This window comes from Arvicanthis niloticus, chromosome 20 (assembly GCF_011762505.2).
Source record: "Arvicanthis niloticus isolate mArvNil1 chromosome 20, mArvNil1.pat.X, whole genome shotgun sequence".
Taxonomy (NCBI): domain Eukaryota; kingdom Metazoa; phylum Chordata; class Mammalia; order Rodentia; family Muridae; genus Arvicanthis; species Arvicanthis niloticus.
Window position 1 is genome coordinate 48,180,747 of NC_047677.1, and position 19,747 is coordinate 48,200,493.

General features: G+C 51.9%; 3 protein-coding genes across 9 annotated transcripts; all 3 read left to right on the forward strand.

Annotated features, from left to right (window-relative positions):
• The first annotated feature begins 6,254 nt into the window (after positions 1 to 6,254).
• Smim40 (small integral membrane protein 40) lies at positions 6,255 to 6,508 on the forward strand. Its single transcript, XM_034524354.2, has one exon. The coding sequence runs from the start codon at positions 6,263 to 6,265 to the stop codon at positions 6,506 to 6,508; it is 246 nt and encodes an 81-aa protein (XP_034380245.1). The 5' UTR covers positions 6,255 to 6,262.
• Positions 6,509 to 9,972: 3,464 nt separating this feature from the next.
• Daxx (death domain associated protein) lies at positions 9,973 to 15,956 on the forward strand. 4 transcript variants are annotated; one of them, XM_034524309.2, is made up of 9 exons: positions 9,973 to 10,135; positions 10,843 to 10,920; positions 11,014 to 11,243; positions 11,876 to 12,707; positions 12,805 to 13,016; positions 13,224 to 13,416; positions 13,596 to 14,067; positions 14,162 to 14,381; positions 15,725 to 15,956. In XM_034524309.2, exons 3-9 carry the CDS (start codon positions 11,031 to 11,033, stop codon positions 15,779 to 15,781), a joined length of 2,199 nt encoding a protein of 732 aa, XP_034380200.1. In that variant the 5' UTR covers positions 9,973 to 10,135; positions 10,843 to 10,920; positions 11,014 to 11,030; the 3' UTR covers positions 15,782 to 15,956. The 4 variants fall into 4 exon arrangements, with proteins under 4 accessions (XP_034380200.1, XP_034380201.1, XP_076772708.1 ...); XM_034524311.2 differs by having other exon boundaries at positions 10,008 to 10,028; XM_034524310.2 differs by lacking the exon at positions 10,843 to 10,920.
• A 264-nt stretch (positions 15,957 to 16,220) lies between these two features.
• Positions 16,221 to 19,673, forward strand: Zbtb22 (zinc finger and BTB domain containing 22). Of its 4 annotated transcripts, XM_034524322.2 has the most exons (3): positions 16,487 to 16,592; positions 17,161 to 18,348; positions 18,532 to 19,673. In XM_034524322.2, the coding sequence occupies exons 2-3, from the start codon at positions 17,227 to 17,229 to the stop codon at positions 19,132 to 19,134; spliced, it is 1,725 nt and encodes a 574-aa protein (XP_034380213.1). In that variant the 5' UTR covers positions 16,487 to 16,592; positions 17,161 to 17,226; the 3' UTR covers positions 19,135 to 19,673. The 4 variants fall into 4 exon arrangements, with proteins under 4 accessions (XP_034380212.1, XP_034380213.1, XP_034380211.1 ...); XM_034524321.2 differs by lacking the exon at positions 16,487 to 16,592 and adding an exon at positions 16,221 to 16,285 and having other exon boundaries at positions 17,161 to 19,673; XM_034524320.2 differs by having other exon boundaries at positions 17,161 to 19,673.
• Positions 19,674 to 19,747: the final 74 nt, after the last annotated feature.

A 19,747-nucleotide genomic window follows, 5' to 3' on the forward strand; every position in this document is an offset into this window, starting at 1 on the left:
AGAAGCAGCCTCAAAACCTCAGATTCAAATATGGCCGGTGGCCGAAGCCAGCAGAAACAAATGGTTGATACCACCAGAGAGTCAAAGCAGCAGCTTGGTTCAGTCAGGAGAGGCCAGGCTCTTAGGAAAGGGGTCCTGTTGTACCTTCCCCAGGTGTTGGGCACCAGATGTATAAACTGATATAACAACCCATAGTATGGGAAGGAGTTACTGTGCATAACGAAGGGAAAAATCCAGAGGCATCTGGAAGAGTCCAGAGCAGAGATGGCCAGCAGACTGAAGGCTGCTGGGACTATCTGTGAGAGACAGGAGAATAACAGGGGGCAGAGACTAGAGAAAACAAGCCAGCAGGACAGTGGTGGTGCACACCTTTAATCCCAGTGCTAGAAAGGCCGAGGCAGGTAGGTAGATCTCTGAGTTTGGGGCCAGGCTGGTCTACAGAGTGAGTTCCAGGACAACCAGAGCTATACAGAAAGACCCTGTATAGAAAACGACAGAGCTGAGGCCAGGCAGTGGTGGCGCACGCCTTTAATCCCAGCACTTGGGAGGCAGAGGTAGATGGATTTCTGAGTTCGAGGCCAGCCTGGTCTACAGAGTGAGTTCCAGGACAGCCAAGGCTACACAGAGAAACCCTGTCTCGAAAAACAAACAAACATAAAAACGACAGGGGGGGGGGGGAGAGGGAGGGGAGACTTAAAAGCTTGCCCTGAGACTGGGATCCCAAACACACAGTGTAGTCTCTGGTTGGTGCATAAAGACTTTTTATTGGCTTAAACCCATGTCCAGTAGTCTTCTCTGATGGACACCCATGCATTTTGATATGCCAATTGGTAGCACGGGTAGTCATATGTCCCTTCTGCCATAAGTAAGGGAAGTGACTCCTTTCAGAAGATGGGAGCGAGATTCACAAGGTCCTGAGGAATGCTGACTGCGGGCTGTCTGTGAGAAACCCTCTAGTCCAGACGGAGCTCATTTCTGGGTATTTGGACTGCCCTTTGGAGTTTGGCAGCTGGGAGTTTCCTTTGAACCTGACACCCTGGTGACAAGAACTTCAGTGAGCACCAGCCCCAACCAGACTGAGAGACTTGTCTGAGAGAAATGTTCCAAATCACAAAAGAGAGGCATCCTTTCCCATGTGATAGGCGAGAGAAACTTCCTGACCTCACTGACATGAATTCTCTCTCTGTCTCTGTAGTAGTAGGCGGCTCCAGGAACTGACAGGGACAGAGCACACAGGTGGTGCTCACCAGAGTAGACAGGGACAGGTGTGGTTAGAGGAGGCAGAGGACAAGTGGCTGGAAAGGCAGACCCTAAAATTTAGAGCTGAATATGCTGGGTGGCAGAAGCCAGCAGAAACAAATGATCCATGCCTTAGGAGAGTCAGATCAGCAGCTCTGTTCAGTTAGGAGAGGACAGGCCCATGGGTCCATTTGTTCTCTCCTGGGTGTTCCCCACCAGATGTCACTTGAGGGGACTCAGTTATTAAAGGCTGACGTGACAGCTACATTATCAGGGAAGTTTTTTAGTGTAGATATGGGGTGGGGAGTAGAGCGGTGGTGATCTGAGCTGAGGGCCAGGATACCAGGGTAGGAGCTTTGGATAACAGTAGCTTGTGTGAATACGGACAGATGGAGCCTGGAGGCCAGCATGGGCTTTGACATGCAAACCATAAGTACTTGTTGTTGGACAGCCATTTGTCCCTTCTGCCAGAGGTAAGAGAAACATCTTCTTTTGGCAGAGGGGAGCAGGTTTCACATGTTCCCCAGGAATGCTGGCTGTTGCCAGAAACCCTTCTATAGGCCAGGTTGACTGGGCCTGATCTTTTCTGGAGGTGCATATGAGGTAGACCTGACAGGAATGTTATTTCAGGAGGCAGAGACGGGCAGATCTCTGTAAATTCAAGGCCAGCCTAGACTACATAATAAGTTCCAGGACAGCCAGAACTATTATTGAGACCTTTTCTTAAAAACTGTCAAGTGACTGGGCAGTGGTAGCACACGCCTGGAGGCAGAGGCAGGTGGATTTCTGAGTTGGAGGCCAGCCTGGTCTACAGAGTGAGTTCCAGGACAGCCAGGACTACACAGAGAAACCCTGTCTCAAAACAAAACAAAACAAAACAAAACAAAAACTGTCAAATGAAGTAACAAGCTTTTTTTCTTTTCTCCTCCTCTCCTCTCCTCTCCTCTCCTCTCCTCTCCTCTCCTCTCCTCTCCTCTCCTCTCCTCTCCTCTCCTCTCCTCTCCTCTCCTCTCCTCTCCTCTTTTCTTTTCTTTTTTCCCCCTTTGAGACAGGGTTTCTCTGTGTAACTCTGGCTGGCCTGGATCTCAGAGATCTGCCTGCATCTGCCTCTGGAGTCCTGGAATTAAAGGCATGTGTGACTCTGCCAGGCTTCTTTGTTTATTTGAGACAAGGTCTCCAGTACCTCAGGCTGGCCTTGAATTTGCTATGTATCGGAGGATGACCTTGAACTCATAAGCCCCCTGCCTCCAATTCCCCAGTGTTGGAACTGCAGGCATTCACCGCAGCTGGTTTTTGAAATGTGAAAGATTAAACCCAGGGCTTCTTGCAAAACACAGAATTCATTGCATGCTTAAGGGATGAAGTAGTAGACTACATCTTCTTAAAAATATTTGTTTTTAAATACTGTTTTAAAGATCTTCGCAGATCTCAACCCAAGAATTAAAGCCCAGGGCACACAGCACAGTATAACCCTAACTCTGGTGCTTGAGATGCAGAAGCAAGGGCTGCTTTGAATTAAAGGCAAGCCTAAGGGCTGGAGAGATGGCTCGGTGGTTAAGAGCACTGACTGCTCTTCCAAAAGGTTCTGAGTTCGATTCCCAGCACCTACATGGCAGCCCACACCTATCTGATGTCCTCTGGTGTGCAGATATAAATGCATACAAAGTGTCCAATTACACAAATAAATAAACCTGAAAAAAAAAAAAAAAGGCAAGCCTATACAGGAGGCACCAGAGTCCCTGTGCTCACCATAAGCACTAGGGGAATCTGGTGTGTGAAGCACACAGGGTTGCTCCTTCAAGGGAAGGAATGCAGTATCTGTTATCTGCCCAGCAGGCTGGATGGACTTGTTTTCTAGCTAGGTGACCTTTGTGCTATCTGTGTGACTAGAGACTTTCTGGGACTTGGATCCTCCCCCAGACCCTTATCATAAATTTCTTTTTCTCAGTAGAATCAAATTGTATGGACTTTTTTTCTTTTCTTTTTCTTTTTTTTAACAAAGAGTTTTGATGTTTGTATATAGCTTTCTTTGTTCTGAAGAGAGATTTATGGATACTTTGTTGTAAATGTGAGTTAACTATCGCCAGAACAGTTTTCAGCAAATTGTGTTGACGTGTAAAATAAATCACTTTAGAAGTTTGAAACAGCCGGGCGGTGGTGGCACACGCCTTTAATCTCAGCACTTGGGAGGCAGAGGCAGGTGGACTTCTGAGTTTGAGGCCAGCCTGGTCTACAAAGTGAGTTCCAGGACAGCCAGGGCTACACAGAGAAACCCTGTCTTGAAAAAACAAAACAAAACAAAAGTTTGGAACAGCTAAGGGAGTTGTTTTGAACAGAACTGCCTTCTTGCCTCCCAAGGTTTGTCTCTCTGCAGCCTGTGAAGGTCACAGAGGCACCCCAAAAGCCTGAGCTATGTGGTGAGTTCAACACCACCCTGGGATAGAAAAAATAATTTACCTCTAAAAATCAAAACTAGAGAGAGGAAAAGGAGAGAGGAGGGGAAAAGAAAGAATACGGAGGCGAAGACTCAGAAGTCAGACCTTAAAATTAGGCTAAAGTTTCAATTCTACTAGCGACTTAGCTTCTCACTTCTCGCCCCATGCTGTTTATCTCTATGTAACATTCTGTGACGCTCCTTAACTTCTCTTTGTTTCTCTATTGTTTTGTTTTTGTTTGTTTGTTTGTTTGTTTTTGTTCCATTCAACTCTGTATGTAGACCAGGCCGACCTTGAATTCAGAGATCTGACTGGCTCTGTCTCCCTAGTAGTGAGTTTAATGGTGGACCCCACTGTAGTGAGTATTCTGGAATTTTGGTTTCTTTAAAAACAAAAACAAAAAAACAAAAAAAAAAAACAGCAACCCAGAAATATTTTAAGAGTGTGATTTCAGGGCTGGAGAGATGGCTTAGGAGTTAGGACCACTGGCTGCTTTACCAGAGGACATGGGTTCAATTCCCAGCACCCATATGGCAGCTCATAACTGCCTATAACTCCAGTTCCAGGGAGTCTGATGGTCTCACACAGACAGACGTGTAGGTAAAACACCAATATACATAAAATAAAAATAAAATTAAAAAAAAAGAGAGAGAAAGGAATGTCTTTCCATTTTAATCGCAGTAGTGGGCTATGGACTCTTTCAGGCTGTCCGACTCAGCTGACTGATTTGCTTCCTGCTCTAGCAGAAGCATGATTTTGCCAGCTGCTGATAATTTCTGGGATAATTTGGAGACTTTTCAGAGGGTATATAGATGCTAGAGCCCTCGGGGGTGGGATGGGTGTGGTAGTTAGTCATTTGTCATTTGGGGAGGTGGGTTTTGGTTTGTTAGCAGCTGTGGGTCCAAGAAGAAACTGTTGAGATCCACACTCTGCCTCAACGATTTGGGGCTAAGTGCTCTGGTCAAAAGAGAGGGTGGGGCTAGAGGGGCAATCGACGCGAAGAATGGAGACAAGACAGGGTGTGTGGTCAGGTTTCCAGTCTCCAGTCTCTAGTCTCCTTTATTGAAGGGAAATCTGGGGTATTTATACGCTTTTGCCACGTGCCTTGTAGGTGCGTGGATACCACATGCCTTGCAGGTGTTGATATGACGTAAGCCTTACAGGCTTGGATACCACGTGCACCTTACAGGCATATATGGCCTGGATAGCACGTGGACAGCACGTGAACCGCATGCCTTGCAGGCGTGACTACCACGTGTGCCTTGCAGCTGGGGGCAGTAAACAGCAAAACAAAATATGATGGATATCAGAGTGTGCTTCAGCTGTTGTAGGCTGTTGAAAAACAAGTCTCAGGTCAGGGTATATGGTTCCAGATGCTGCAAAGTTGATCTAGCCGCTTTCTACTAAAGTTGGCTCCCAACAAGAAACAAAAGGAAGGAAATTAGATTCAGGGATTTTCCTAATTCCTTTCTCATCTCTATCTCTGTTTCTCTCCTATCTAGTGTTAGGGGGTGAAACCAGGGGGAAAAGGGTAGAAGGAAGAACCCACAAAGTAGCAAAGACCAGCTACACCCTATCATGCTGGGATACCTTGCCCTCAATTTAACAAGTGAGTTTACAGGGTGCCTTTGGGCCCTCTGCATGTGACCTCTTGATCCATTGAGTTCTCTCTCTCTCTCTCTCTCTCTCTCTCTGCCTTTCTCTGTCTCTACTCCCTAAACTCCCTTCCCTTTGCCCTGAATAAACTCTATTCTGTACTATACTGTGTGACTGGTCCCTGAAGGGGAAGGGGAAGGGATGCCTCAGCATGGGCCCCAAGAGGCACCCCCTTCCCTCACACCTTACTGTACCTCCACCAAACATATTCCTTCTCTCCTTATCTTTTTATAAAACACAACCCCCAGTGATCCTGATCCTCTTGCCCCAGCATCCTGAATGTTGAGTTTTCAGGCATGTGGCATTCAGCCTGGCTATTTTAGTCTTCCAATCTGAAGACCACCCACAGAAATCCGACAGGAGGGGACTAGCCTGCTTGGGCTAAGTATTCCTTCCCCCTTCTTTACCTGTGGGTAGAAGCCACAACCCTACCCTGACCTGTTGTTACAGCTGCTTGCTCCTTCTCTGTCAGGAGAGGCCCCAAACTGACCCTTGACCCTTGAGGCCAGGAATGCCTGTCCATTCCAGTTAAGGTCTCTATAACCGGTGGGTTTCCTGTTTCCATGGCAGAGTCACATATGGTGAAGCTGGATGAACAGCCTGACTTTTCACATCAGACGAAGAAGTGATTTAATCGTCCTGGGCCACTGAGACAGCTCATCAGGTAAAGTCTGACACCGGACCCATCCCTGGAACCCAGGTAAAGGGAGAAAGAGTTAACACGCTCAGAAAGTAATAAAACTTATAAAGAGATAAAAAAAAAATGCCCCCAAACTTAATGCCTTTCTCTCCTTTCTACCTGGGTTCTTGAATTAGGGTCAAACCCAGCAGCTGCAGGCTCATTAGAGCATGTCCCCTTTAATCCAGGCAGTGCTGAGCCAGGCCTTCCAGTCCACACACTGAGCTAGCCAGCTGTCCCACTCTGCTTGAAAATGGCGGGGGAGGAAGAGGGTGGTGTGGAGGAGGGAGACATATTCCTAGCATTTGCCCAGGGCCCCACTCCTCCTCGGGGGCCCTTTCGGCGGGCTTTGGACAAAATCTTCCTCACCTTCTTGGTCCTCTTCCTGACCCTGCTGATGCTGGAGGCTGCTTACAAACTGCTGTGGCCACTGCCATGGGCCAAGTTTCAGCACTGGCTCCTGAGGACCCCTGAGGAGGAGGCAGCTCTGGAACTGTGAGCATCTTCTTATAGACAACCTGTCCTGGCTACTGAGGTGAGAAAGGAGAGGTTAGAGAGATTGGGGTGGAAGAGATAGTTAAGGCCAACACTCTTAAGATTATCTTTATCTGCATGTCTGTCTGTGGGTGTGATGTGCACATGGGTTCAGGTGTCCACAGAATGTGTTGGATCCCCAGGGGCTAGAATTACAGGAGGCTGTGAGTCACCTGAAGTGGGTACTGCAACACACACACACACACACACACACACACACACACACACCTACCTTTATATACATGTGGTATATAAGTGTAATTTCAGAACCCACATATGAGAGAATACAGGGGGTAATTTTTCCTTTTGAATAACTTATTTTGCTTAAGAATGTATTTCATTTCTTTTTGTTTTCCTGCAAGTATCATGGTTGAAGTTTTCTTCCCAGCTGTAAGACTCCATCGTATATCTGTACCACAGTTTGTCTGTTTTAGGGGCCGGCTGGCTTCTTCCATTCTTTTGGCTATTGTGATCACTGCAGCAATAAACATGGATGTACATGTGTCTCTGTGGTGCTCTGCCTTAGGTTTCTTCGAGTATCTATCCAGGAGCGATACAGCTGGGACATGTTAGGTCTTAGGCTGTGCATATATACAGAAATGAGTCTTGGCCCACCTCAAACTGGACTCTAGAAGTGTCTCTGGCAGTTAAAGGCCAGAATTCCCCTAGAAACTTGTGAAACAGGTTCCTGTCTGCAGAAAGGATTTGTTTCCCTTGCATCTGGAAAAAGGGACATACGGCTCAGCAGTGACTTATGTCTGGGGTGCCTCTCAGCATCAGAGCCCACGCCTTCTAGTTCCTAGTCACCTTATCCACTGTTTCAAAGACCCCACACTGGCATCCTCCTTCCTGAGACTCCCAGCCCTGCTCCAGGTTAGAACCTTCCTAATCCCAACTCCACATACATAAAAGTATCCCAGATACATAAAATTACTTTGAGCTGTTGACAAGAACAGAATGGATCAAACAATGTGAAATGTAGGGTCATTGGATCCCATTTCAGATGGCTGTGAGCCACTGTGTGGTTGCTGGGAATTGAACTCAGGACCTCTGGAAGAGCAGTCAGTGGTCATAACCACTGAACCATTTCTCCAGTCTCTTCACTTCTCTCTTGAATCCCCCTCTCACTCCTAGGGAAGCTTTTGTGTTTTTGTTTGAGACAGGGTTTCTCTGTGTAGCCCTGGCTGTCCTGGAACTCACTCTGTAGACTAGGCTGGCCTCAGAGATCTGCCTGCCATTGCCTCCGGAGTACTGGGATTAAAGGCGTGGGCCACCACTGCCCAGCGTCCAGGGAAGCTTTTATTCCCCCAAGCTGATTCTATTTCCCGGTCTCTTTTGTTTTGTGATTCAGTTTAATTGGGGTTATTTGCAGGAGTACACCTAGGGGTTACTTACAGGAGCTCCCTGGATGTACCAGGGCAGAAAAAGACTCCCTCAACAATTAATTGCTAATAGCTCTTTAGAGATGGGTGGGGATCCTCCTGAGCCCCTTTCCTCATTTCTGATGGAATCTTGACAGCCCTTACCTGGCGCAGGTAACCTGGGCTTCTGTGAGTTGGTCAGTGCCATAAGCCAGCCTTGTCCAGATGACAGCATTTCACAGAACTTTTCTTCTTTCACTTCCTAACTCCCCCACTCCCCCACCCCATTCTTCCATTTCCTTCAGCTTGCTGTCAGTTTTTATAACGATTAACTTTAAAAATACACTTATTTTACTTTATGTGTATGGATGACTGTCTGCATGAATGTTCACCACACACAAGCCTATTGTATTTCCTGGAACTAGGATTACAGATGGTTTTGAGTCACACTAGGCAGGTGCTGGAAACAGCCTACAAGAGCAACAGGTGCTCTTAAAGGCCTCAGCAGGCACCTGCACTCATGTCCTGCCTGTAGAGACTTACACTGGCACACACATAAAACAGAATATAAACAATTGTGAACCTTCATGATGGGGAACCTTCATTTCAGGCATACACTCAGGGAAATCCATTTTTTTTTTTTTTTCAGTATAGAATAGAGTTTATTCAGGGCATGGGGAGGAGAGTTGACAGGGTAGGGGAGAGAGAGAGAGAGAGAGAGAGAGAGAGAAGAGGAGAGGAGAGGAGAGGAGAGGAGAGGAGAGGAGAGGAGAGGAGAGGAGAGGAGAAGAGAAGAGAAGAGAAGAGAAGAGGCCAGCCATGACCACGTGGAGAGATAAGGGGGGAAGGAAATGGGGAGAGGGGTAAGAGTCGAGAGGACAGAGCCCGGAGCAAGTTGGCAAGAGCAAGAGATGGGGGAAACCCATTTTGAGAAACCCAAGGACATGAAAATTAAATCCTTCATTATCTCTAGAGCCCTTGGAGAGCTCCCCCTACCCCCACCCCAATTGAAATGCTGTAAGTCCAGAAGACATGACAGGAGGCGAGGAGGGTGGGTTTAAGTTTGAAGTTCGGGTCCTCTGAGAGCAGCTGGGCTTCATGCTTGGTCCTGCAAATTGGCAAGATGCCCACCACCGAGGAAGGCAGGCAGCGGTGATGCGGTCTCCCCGCAAAGGGTGTTGACTTATCAGGCTTCCTCAGCAGCACACCTGCGGAGCTCGCCTCCCTGCCTGGGCCCGGCGAGCATCACAGTGGTTTTCCCCCCCTCTTCCTTTTCTCCGCAGCTGTCCAGGAGGAAGAGACACCCCGCGGGATTTTACGAGCCGCATTTCGTTTCCCAGCGCTCCCAGCGGCAGCTTGCACGGCTTCTCCCCAAGCCCGCGCCAGGTTACCCCGCGCTCCACCTCCTGCCCTGCAAACCCCCGCCGTGAAGCACTGCCTTCTGTACTGTCAGGACGACCCTCGGAGAAACTGAGGGCCCACGGTTCCCACCAGGGTCCTCGGTCATTACGTCAGTGGTGCAGACTGAGCTGCCAGTCGCCGACTGCAATAATAACAATATCTCAAGCGAGCAGCATGCTGAGTTCAATTGTATGCATGTGTGTGCATGCGTGTGTGCACCTGACCCAGGAGGCCGGGGCTGGACAGCCTCGAGGGGCGCGTCGCCTCCAGGCGGTGGAACACGGGGCTCGAGGGAGAGCAACGTAGGGGAGTTCCAGGCTTACACCAACCCAGGACAGGAAAAGAAAATATTTTATTTCTTTCCCTGGAGCTCTGCACAGCCATAGAAACGCTAGCTCCTTAGGTACCTGGTTGGGGTTCCTTCCACCCGATGGCGTGGGGTGGTGGAGGCAGGTCTGAGGCAGGAAGTTTCTGATTGGCCGAGTGGCTCCGGCAAGAGCCGGTGCAAAGAGCTCCACGCCTGGCCGAGCAGGCCGGTGCCGTACGGCAACGTGGCGCGCCCCATCTACCTGGTTCTAGGCCACGCCCCCTCGGGCGTCAGCGCACCCGGAGCGGCAGCCTAGGTGGGCGGGCCAAGCGTCACTTCCGGTTCCAAGAGCCCTGAGTTCCGTGCAGCAATATGGCCGCCCTCAGGTGCTGCAGGCGGAGACTCTGCGGCTTCCGGTCCGTTGTTGGGCCTGAGGTGGGGGTGGGAGGAGAAGGAAGGCGGAGGGAACTTTGTGAGGATTTGCGGTCCGCGCTGAGGGGAGCCACGAGAGACGGTTTATGAGGTGGGGGCCGGGTCGTGCGCGGAGCGGGGGTGGCGGCGGCGAAGCGTCGGCAGGGCCTGGCTGACGAGTGTGAGGGGCGAGCTTGTATGGTACCTTGCTAGCCCTGACGGGGAGTGTGGCGGCCTAGGCTGGAACGCGGAGAGCGTTACTTGGCGGGAAGCTGAGGCTGGAGACTGCCCTCGCCTGGGGCTGGAAGCCCCGGCATTAGGAATGCCGAAGCTGGGTGGGCTCGTCGTCGGTTACGAGTCCCCGAGAATGGGGGAAACCGGGGTGCGGTGAGAGAGGGAGAGGACCGGAGGTGAAAAATCTCCAGCCTGAAGTCCCGCTTTGACGTAGGTGGAACATGGAGATGACTGTAGGGGCGGGGAGGACGCCGGGCTCTTGAGGGAAACCTTTTAACCTCGGAGTCTAAGAGTTGGAGTTTAGGAAGAAGTCGGAGAAGACTGTCGCGTTTGAGGGCGAGAGGGCGAGAGGTGGAGAGGAGGGCGAACCCAGAAGGTGGTGTCGACAGGGATGTTGGTTCCTGTAGACAGGAAAACTGAAACAGCAGCGTGGGTGGGATCTTGTACCCCATTGGATTGGGAGTAAGAAAACTTACCAGCTCACAGGGAGTGGGGAAAACGCAACCGAAAGGCAGGAAATTGACTGCGGGGCGGGGGCTGGAGTTCAGGGTGAGGATTTAAGATGATCGGGAGGTTTTCCCCCAGAACTGCTTGAAACTGGTAGTTGCAGAAGACAGGCGTTGAAGACAGCTTGGAAAGGACTAAGCTATTCTGAAACCCGAGGTACCTGATGGGATGGGACTAAGCAGGAGGGCCTCTTCCCAAGTCTCCTTTCCCTTCCCAGAAGTCTGACCTTTCTAACACTCTCTTCCTCAGGGAGATTTGATTTCCCCATGGCCACCGATGACAGCATCATTGTGCTTGATGATGATGATGATGACGACGATGAAGTAGCCGCTCAGCCAGGGTCCTCCAACCTACCCTCCAATCCTGTCTCACCAGGACCAGAAGCCTCTGGTCCCTCTGAGCCCCATGGGGATGGAGGGAGCAGTAACTCAGGTAGCCGGAAGTGCTACAAGTTGGAGAACGAGAAGCTGTTTGAGGAGGTAAGCTTTGAAGGCTCCTTTTGCTTTTGAGATAAGGGTTTTGCTTTGTGGCCCAGACTGCCTGGAACTGTCTAGATGAGGCTGGCCTTGAACTCACAGAGTTCTACCTGCCTCTGCCTCCTGACAGCTGGGATTAAAGATGTGAACCTATGAACCACTGGGTTGCAGAGATGGTTGCTCTTCCAGAGGTCCTGAGTTCAATTCTCAGCAACCATATAGTGGCTCACAACCATCTATAATGAGGTCCGATGCCCTCTTCTGTTGTGTCTGAAGATAGCTACAGTGTACTTATATAAAATAAATTATAAATCTTTAAAAGTCACTACCAGAGAGCTGGAGAGATGTCTCAGTGGTTAAGAGCACTGACTGCTCTTCCAGAGGCTCTCAGTTCAATTCCCAGCAACTACATGGCGGCTCACAACCATTTGTAATAGGATCTGATGCCTTCTGGTGTGTCTGAAGACAGTGACAGTGTGTTTATATATAGAATAAATCTTAAAAGAAAAAGATGTGACCCACTCTGATGTGATAGGGCAGATCCCAGGGAAGGGGGTGTTTGATTGGCTGATTGTTCTGGCTTTCTCATTGATTCCGTTTTTTTCCCTCCCTGTCCCTTCCCTTGAACCATTTAGTTCCTTGAACTGTGTAAGATGCAGACATCAGACCACCCTGAGGTGGTTCCGTTTCTTCACAAACTGCAGCAGCGCGCCCAGCCTGTGTTTCTGGCCTCCGCAGAGTTCTGCAATATCCTCTCCAGGGTTCTGTCTCGGTCTCGGAACCGGCCAGCGAAGCTCTATGTTTACATTAATGAGCTCTGCACTGTTCTTAAAGCTCACTCAGTCAAGAAGAAGTTGAACTTAGCTCCTGCAGCCTCAGCGGCCAGTGAGTCGGCTGGTGATAACCCTCCCACGGATCCCCCTTCCAACCCCACAAACACTGAAAGCACCGCCTCTGAGGCCTCAAGGACTCGTGGTTCCCGGAGGCAGATCCAGCGCTTGGAGCAACTGCTGGCACTGTATGTCGTGGAGATCCGGCGGCTACAGGAAAAGGAGTTGGATCTGTCAGAGCTGGATGACCCAGACTCCTCATATATGCAGGAGGCCCGCTTGAAGAGGAAACTGATCCGCCTCTTTGGGCGCCTGTGTGAGTTGAAGGATTGCTCTTCTCTGACTGGGCGGGTCATAGAGCAGCGAATTCCTTACAGAGGCACCAGGTACCCAGAGGTCAACAGGCGCATTGAGCGGCTCATCAACAAGCCGGGCCCTGATACTTTCCCGGACTATGGAGATGTGCTGAGAGCAGTGGAGAAGGCAGCCACCCGCCACAGTCTGGGCCTTCCCAGGCAGCAGCTTCAGCTCCTGGCTCAGGATGCCTTCCGTGATGTGGGTGTCAGGTTGCAGGAGCGGCGCCACTTGGATCTCATCTACAACTTTGGTTGCCACCTTACAGATGACTATAGGCCAGGTAGGAAGCTCCTGCGATGCCTCCTTCAGGTTGAATGGAGGCATCTCTAATCCCTTATAGGATTGGGATGGGGTTCTCTGATCATTTTCCCACACAGGCATTGACCCCGCCCTGTCTGATCCCACATTGGCTCGACGCCTTCGGGAGAATCGAACCTTGGCCATGAGCCGGCTGGATGAGGTCATCTCCAAGTATGCCATGATGCAAGACAAGACCGAGGAGGGCGAGAGACAGAGGAGACGGGCCCGGCTCTTAGGCACTGCTTCCCAATCATCAGACCTCCCCAAAGCCTCCTCGGAGTCTGGTGAGGTATGAAAGGGTTAACACCTGTCAGATCTTGTCTTCACCCTGCACTGCCACCAGGGACTCCAGGGTGACTCCTAGAGCATCGTAGGAAGCAAGGAAAGAACACTGGGGATGTGCTTGCCCCATTACTGAGGTCCCAGAGTCAAGTCTTCATGCTACCAAAACCTCTGGGGCAAGGGATTCCTTAAAAGAGACTCCTCTTTCCCCCAGGGTCCTAGTGGAATGGCATCCCAGGAGTGCCCTACTACCTCCAAAGATGAGACTGATGATGACGGAGACGACGAGGAAAGTGAGGAGGAGGAGGAAGAGGAGGAGGATGAGGAAGAGGTCACTGAAGATGAAGATGAGAATCTAGAACAGTTGCAGGAAGATCAGGGGGATGATGAAGAAGAGGAAGAAGGAGGTATATGCGTAAATGGAGCTCCCCTGTAGGGAGCACCCCTGTGGGGAGCACCCCTGTGGTGTTAGTTCTGTTCTGTCGGACATAAGTTCCCCCTTGAGCCTTTCCTTCCTCCTCCTCCGTCTTTTGCACAGTCTGCTTGATCCCTGTTCCTCATCTACCCCTCCCCTTTTCTCTTCCAGATAATGAAGGAGATAAGAGTCCCACATCCCCTTTGCACATTTTCCCTAGAAGGAACTCAGAACCCACAGAAGGGCTCAGGTCCCTGGAGGAGCAGCAAAACAGAGGACTGACAAAGATGCCAGCATCACCGCCAGGAGCCTTCCTGGACCCTCCCAGCACCGATGCTGAAAGCAGTGGAGAAAAGCTCCAAGAGCTGCTGCTCCTGGGGGAAGAGAGTCCTGTGTCCCAGCTTTTTGGACTAGAGATTGAAGCTTTACCTGAGGATACCACCCCTTCCCCTGAGGAAAGGGACATTACCAGGGAAAAGTCAGAAGATTCCCTCCCCAACATCTTGGAAAATGGGGCAGCTGTGGTTACCTCTACATCCTTCAATGGGCGTGTCTCTTCTCACACTTGGCACGATGACAGTCCCCCAAGCAAGAGATTTCGGAAGGAAAAGAAGCAACTGGAATCTGGACCATTAGAAAACAGGTAACATCGGGTGAGGAAGAAGGCAGGCAAGGAGGCAGGTTCTAGGTCTCCCTGTGGTCTCAGGCCCTGTCTGTCATTTCTCCTCTGTCCTTAGCTATATAAAAAAGCAGATGGCACAGCAGACCAGTGGGCAGGAGTCGGGCTTCCTGCCTACTCTGTCTCCCCCCGTGGCCTCTGTGGCCCCTGTCGCTGATTCCTCCACAAGGGTGGACTCTCCCAGCCATGAACTGGTGACCAGTTCCCTGTGCAGCCCTTCTCCATCCCTGGTTCTCCAGATCCCCCAGTCTCGGTCTCTCCGGTCGTGTATTTATAAGGTAGGTTGGGGTGGCGTCCTGATAGTTCGTTCTCACTCTTTCACTCTCTGTGGGTGTCGTACCTACTGCTCTTCTGTTTTCCCACCTGCCGTGCATGCGTGAATGTGTTCATGCATGTGTGCTTGTGTAGTGACAATTTTGGAATTTTGGTTTCTTTATAAAAACTCAGAGCTGGGTGGTGGTAGTGCATGCCTTTGGTCCTGGGAGACAGAGGCAAGAGGATCTCTTGAGTTTGAGGCCAGCCTGGTCTACAGAGTGAGTTCCAGGACAGCCAGTGCTACACAGAGAAACTGTCTAAAACTCAAAAAAAAAAAAACAACCAACCAACCAAAAGCCATTTTAACCCGTGTAGGATGTGTAGCTGCTTCCAGCTGACCTCTGCAGCTGACTGACTGGCCTCCAGCTCTAGCAGAGATGTGGCTTTGCCAGCTACAGACCATTGCTTTGGTTGTGTGACGTGATGTTTGGAATTCTGGGAACTTTTCAGGAGAGCATATAAATGGTAGCCAGGCCCTCCCTGCCTCCTCCCAGAGGCGTGGTTGGTGGTAGTCCAGGGCTTGGTTGTGGTTTGTTAGTGTTGCTGGAAGAAGAAACAGAAAGAGACATTAGACTGAGGTTCCCATCTCTCTCCTCTACCTTACATTAGACTGAGGTCCCTGTCTCTCTCCTCTACCTTACATTAGACTGACGTTCCCGTCTGTCTCCTCTACCTTACTTCTTTCCTGTCTAGTGATGGAGGCAGATAAAGGGGGAGAAAAAGAACCCACAAAGTCTCAGAGACTGGCTGTGTGTGTGTGTTTCGGTTTATTTTGCCCAGCATAGTGGCTTATTCCTTTAACCCCAGCCCCCATGAGGTCGAGGCACACAGATCTCTATAACTTAACGGCCACAGTCTGGTCTACGCCGAGAGTCCAGGATAGTTAAGGCTCCATAGTGAGCCCATGTAAAACACAAACTGATTTATTTTATATAAATACATGTTTGTTGGCGTGTGTGTGTGTGCTACATGTGTGCCTGGTGCTCATGGAGACCAGAAGAGGACGTCTGATCCTCGAGATCTGGAGACACGGAGAAGGCAGTAAGTCTCCATGTGAATTCTGGACACAACACACAGGTCTTCTGTAAAGCAGCAGTGTGCTGAGTGGTTGAGCCATCTTCCAGCCTTCCAGCCTTCCAGCCTTCCAGCCTGCCTTGTTTTGTTTTTGAGACAGGGTCTTTCTATGTAGCCCTGATTGTCCCAGAACTCTGTATGTGGACCAGGCTGGCCCCAAACTCAGTGCTGGGACTAAAGGCTTGGGCTACCATGCCTGGCTCACCCTTCCTTCTCCATGACTTGTCTGCAGAGTGTGGCCACACAGTGTGACCCCGAGGAGATCATCGTGCTCTCAGACTCTGATTAGCAGTCCCTGCACCTCCAGCATCCAGAAGGTTTTGTATGGCTGTTGGAAGTTGACGGAGCAAAAGATGGACGGAGCTCCTCCCGTTTTGGTGGTGTTTCTTTTAACAACAACAAAAAAATCAGATGTTTTAAGTTTTACACAGACATTAATAAACAATGAATTTCTTTTTATTGTATTCTTTGTCTTTCTCCTGTGACAGCTGTCACCTGGATGCCCCCTCACCCTTCCCCTTCCCTGAGCTTTCCCCAAGGCACTTGAAAAGATAAGTGCTTCCGAAGCCTTCTTAAGCCGCTTTACTTTCTCAGTTTGAGCGGTATGAGTGGAAAGGCCAATCAGGGGCTGACTCAAGGTTATTTGGCCAATCCAGGCCCGGAGGAAGGGGGCGGGGCTTCATGGTTCTGTCATATGCTGGGAAAAGGGCTGTTAGATCCCGCGAGCAAGCTAATGTCCAGAGCTCGGGGTGGAGCCTGAGGAGCGGAAGCCAGTACTGGTCAATGGGAAAAGGTAGGCTTGTAGGATTAAAGGGGAACGAAGGCTTCGGCCGAATCAGTTCCTGAGTCCTCAACCGCAGAGGGGACCTGGTACCTTTAAGGCGGAATGACGAGCCGGTACTTTAAAGGAAAAGTGTCGGTGTCGGTCAAATTTTGCCCAGCGGCACAGGAGGGGTGCTGGCCTGCGCCTTTAAGGTCGCAGGTCCGGGAGGCGGAGTGGAGGCGGAGGGCGGAGGGAGTCGGCACAAGATGGCGGCGGGAGGGGCTGGGGCTGCGGCTCTGGTCGCCGAGTGAGGGGGGGCCCGGGGGCGCGCGGCCAGGTAAGCGGGGACGCGCGGGGCTGGGGGCCCCCTCAGGCCGGGGAACAGTCCAAGGGCGCGATTGGGGAGGAGTGGGGGGCGGGGTTCGGGGGCGGGGGCAAATACGAGGCGGGGTCGGGGATCTAGGGGGCGGAGCACTGGAGGGTCCTGAAGGGGCGGAGTCGGGGATTAACCGGGGGTTGTCGGGGGCGGAGCTTGAGAACTGTGGAGGACACCCCTTCACCCCAAGAAAATTGGTGGGTAACACCCAGGAGGGGCGTTTTTTGAAAGTGAGGCTGTCGGGCAGCTGTAGACTAGGACAGACACCCATTCCCCGAGAGCCCCCTATTTCCTGACCCAGGAAGGAGTACTGAGCTCGGCGTTGGAATACTTTCTTTGCTAGCGCTGCGGTTTGATGTCGTCTGATTGTTGTACTTGGGTGTTTTAATAATTCTGAGCCTCAGTTGCCCCATCTGTACCATGGGGTTGACAGGTGTACCTATCTCAGTGGTGTTTTTTTTTTTTTTTTAAATGCTGTGATGGGCTATGTCTTTTCAAAATGCTATTATTCTTTCTTGTTTTCCCCTAGAGACCCCCCCGGCCGCCCTCTTCTTTCCGTTGTTCCTGTGGCTGGGGGGGTATCTCCTTCCTCAACATGGAGCCATCTCCTCTGTCACCCAGTGGGGCCACTCTCCCACTGCCTCTGTCGCTGGCTCCACCGCCACTGCCTCTGCCGGCAGCTGCAGTGGTACACGTGTCCTTCCCTGAGGTGACCAGTGCCCTCCTGGAGTCCCTCAACCAGCAGCGTCTCCAGGGTCAGCTCTGCGATGTGTCCATCCGCGTGCAGGGACGGGAGTTCCGTGCTCACAGGGCGGTCTTGGCTGCCTCCTCTCCTTACTTCCACGACCAGGTCCTACTCAAAGGCATGACTTCCATCTCACTGCCAAGCGTCATGGACCCAGGCGCTTTCGAGACTGTCCTGGCCTCAGCGTACACGGGCCGCCTCAGCATGGCTGCGGCGGACATTGTCAACTTCCTGACAGTGGGGTCGGTCCTCCAGATGTGGCACATTGTGGATAAGTGCACAGAACTCCTTCGGGAGGGTCGGTCCTCAGCCCCAGCGACCACTGTCACGACTGCTGCAGCCCCCTCTGCCTCTGTCCCTTGTGCCGGTGTCCCCTCAGGGAGTGGGGGGACTGTCGCCCCCGCCACCGTAGGCTCCGTACGCTCCCACACCTCCAGCCGGGCCAGCGAGAATCAGTCTCCCAGCAGTAGCAACTACTTCAGCCCCCGGGAGTCCACTGAGTTCTCTTCCTCCCAGGATGCGTTTGTGGCCTCGGCAGCAGGTAGTGGGAACCGTCGAGATGGTGGCCCGGTGTTCCCAGTCCCCGTGGTTGGCAGTGCGGGCACCACCTCCGGGAAGTTGCTGCTGGAGGCGGATGAGCTCTGCGATGACGGTGGGGATGGGAGGGGGGCGGTGGCCCCCGGGGCTGGGCTCCGGAGGTCTAACTGCACGCCTGCCAGCGCGGTGCCGCAGAAACACTGGGTGTATGTGAAACGAGCTAGAAATTGCCCTGCACCGGCGTCTCTGGTCCACCAAGACCCGGATCTAGAGGATGAGGAAGAGGAGGAAGATCTGGTGTTGACTTGTGAGGATGACGAGGATGAAGAACTGGGGGGTGGCTCGGGGGTCCCTGCAGGGGGAGAGCCCGAGGCTACCCTCAGTATCAGTGACGTTCGGACCTTGACGGAGCCTGCGGACAAGGGGGAGGAACAGGTCAACTTCTGTGAATCCTCTAATGACTTTGGCCCCTATGAGGGTGGGGGCTCGGGGGCAGGGCTTGATGACCCCGGAGGACCCACCCCTTCCTCCTATGCCCTCACCCACCCTCCACGCCCCCTCCTTCCATTGGATGTGCCGGGCAACCAGATCTTGGTTTTCCCATCCTCCTCTTCGCAGGCTCCAGGCCAGCCGCCAGGGACTACAGCAGAACACGGGGCAGTGACCCTGGGGGGCACCTCCGCGGTGGGGCTGGGCATACCAAGTGGCTCTGGCGGGGCCCCTGGAGGGACAGGCAACAGCGACGGCAATAAGATCTTCCTGTGCCACTGTGGGAAAGCTTTCTCACATAAGAGTATGAGGGACCGGCACGTGAATATGCATCTCAACCTGCGACCCTTTGACTGCCCCGTGTGCAACAAAAAGTTCAAGATGAAACACCACCTGACGGAGCACATGAAGACGCACACAGGCCTCAAGCCGTATGAATGCAGTGTCTGCGCCAAGAAGTTCATGTGGCGGGACAGTTTCATGCGACACCGAGGACACTGTGAGCGCCGGCACCGGATGGGCGTGGGCGGGGCCGGATCGGTACCTGGACCTGGATCCGGGGCACCTTCTGGGACAGCATTGCAACCCAAGAGGGAGTCTTCCGCAGTGGGCGGGGGCAGTGGCGATGAGGCTAATTCGGCCACACCCCCGTCCCACAGGCGTGTCTGGTCTCCACCCAGCGTGCACAAAGTGGAGATGGATTTCAGTGGGGGTGGAGGAGCAGCACACTGAAGGGCAGGCAGTGGGGAGCTTAGTCTAAGGGCAACGTGGCTCCCGGGGTTCCCCCCACCCAACAGTCTTCCCTTACTTCTGTGAACTTGTATATATTCTAGAGAAGGGCATAGGTTGCACCATCGCCAGCCCGTTCTATTTATTCCTCAGCCCCTTCCTCGATACCTCTGGAACTAAGCCGTTTTTTGTTTTTTCCTTTTCCCTTGAGCACACCAGAGCCCCACCTTCACGGAGTAGTGCTAACACGGTGAGGGGATGGAAAAGGGACCTTTTGAGCATCCTGGAGTCACAGGGCCAACAGTCAGGTTGTGCTAGTTTGTGCCTGAGGTCTGTGTTTGTGTTGTGGGATGAGGCCTTTGAGTCTTACCGATTGTCCTTTCTCCTCTGAAAGGATGCGCCCCTTATTTCTGTACTACCCCCACTCTTGCCATGGGGATCTCAAATCGGGTTGTCATGAAAGTGGGGTGGCAACAAGGAGTGAGCCGGGTAGTATAGGTCTTAATTTTTAACGGTGATTAAAATATTTATTGGTCACTTCACTTGGCTTCCCAACACCCCTCTGTGTTTGCTGGGACCTGGCAACAGGTCTGGGAACGCGGGAGGATGGTTCTAA

What these genes read in the sequence shown, in the direction of transcription:
- Daxx (XM_034524309.2), top strand. Translation starts at nt 11,031, where the DNA reads ATGGCCACCGATGACAGCATCATTGTGCTTGATGATGATGATGATGAC. An exon ending in TGAAGAAGAGGAAGAAGGAG is followed by an intron (nt 13,417 to 13,595) that starts GTATATGCGTAA and finishes TTTCTCTTCCAG; the next exon opens with ATAATGAAGGAGATAAGAGT. An exon ending in TCCGGTCGTGTATTTATAAG is followed by an intron (nt 14,382 to 15,724) that starts GTAGGTTGGGGT and finishes ACTTGTCTGCAG; the next exon opens with AGTGTGGCCACACAGTGTGA.
- Zbtb22 (XM_034524321.2), top strand. Translation starts at nt 17,227, where the DNA reads ATGGAGCCATCTCCTCTGTCACCCAGTGGGGCCACTCTCCCACTGCCT.
- Smim40 (XM_034524354.2), top strand. Translation starts at nt 6,263, where the DNA reads ATGGCGGGGGAGGAAGAGGGTGGTGTGGAGGAGGGAGACATATTCCTA.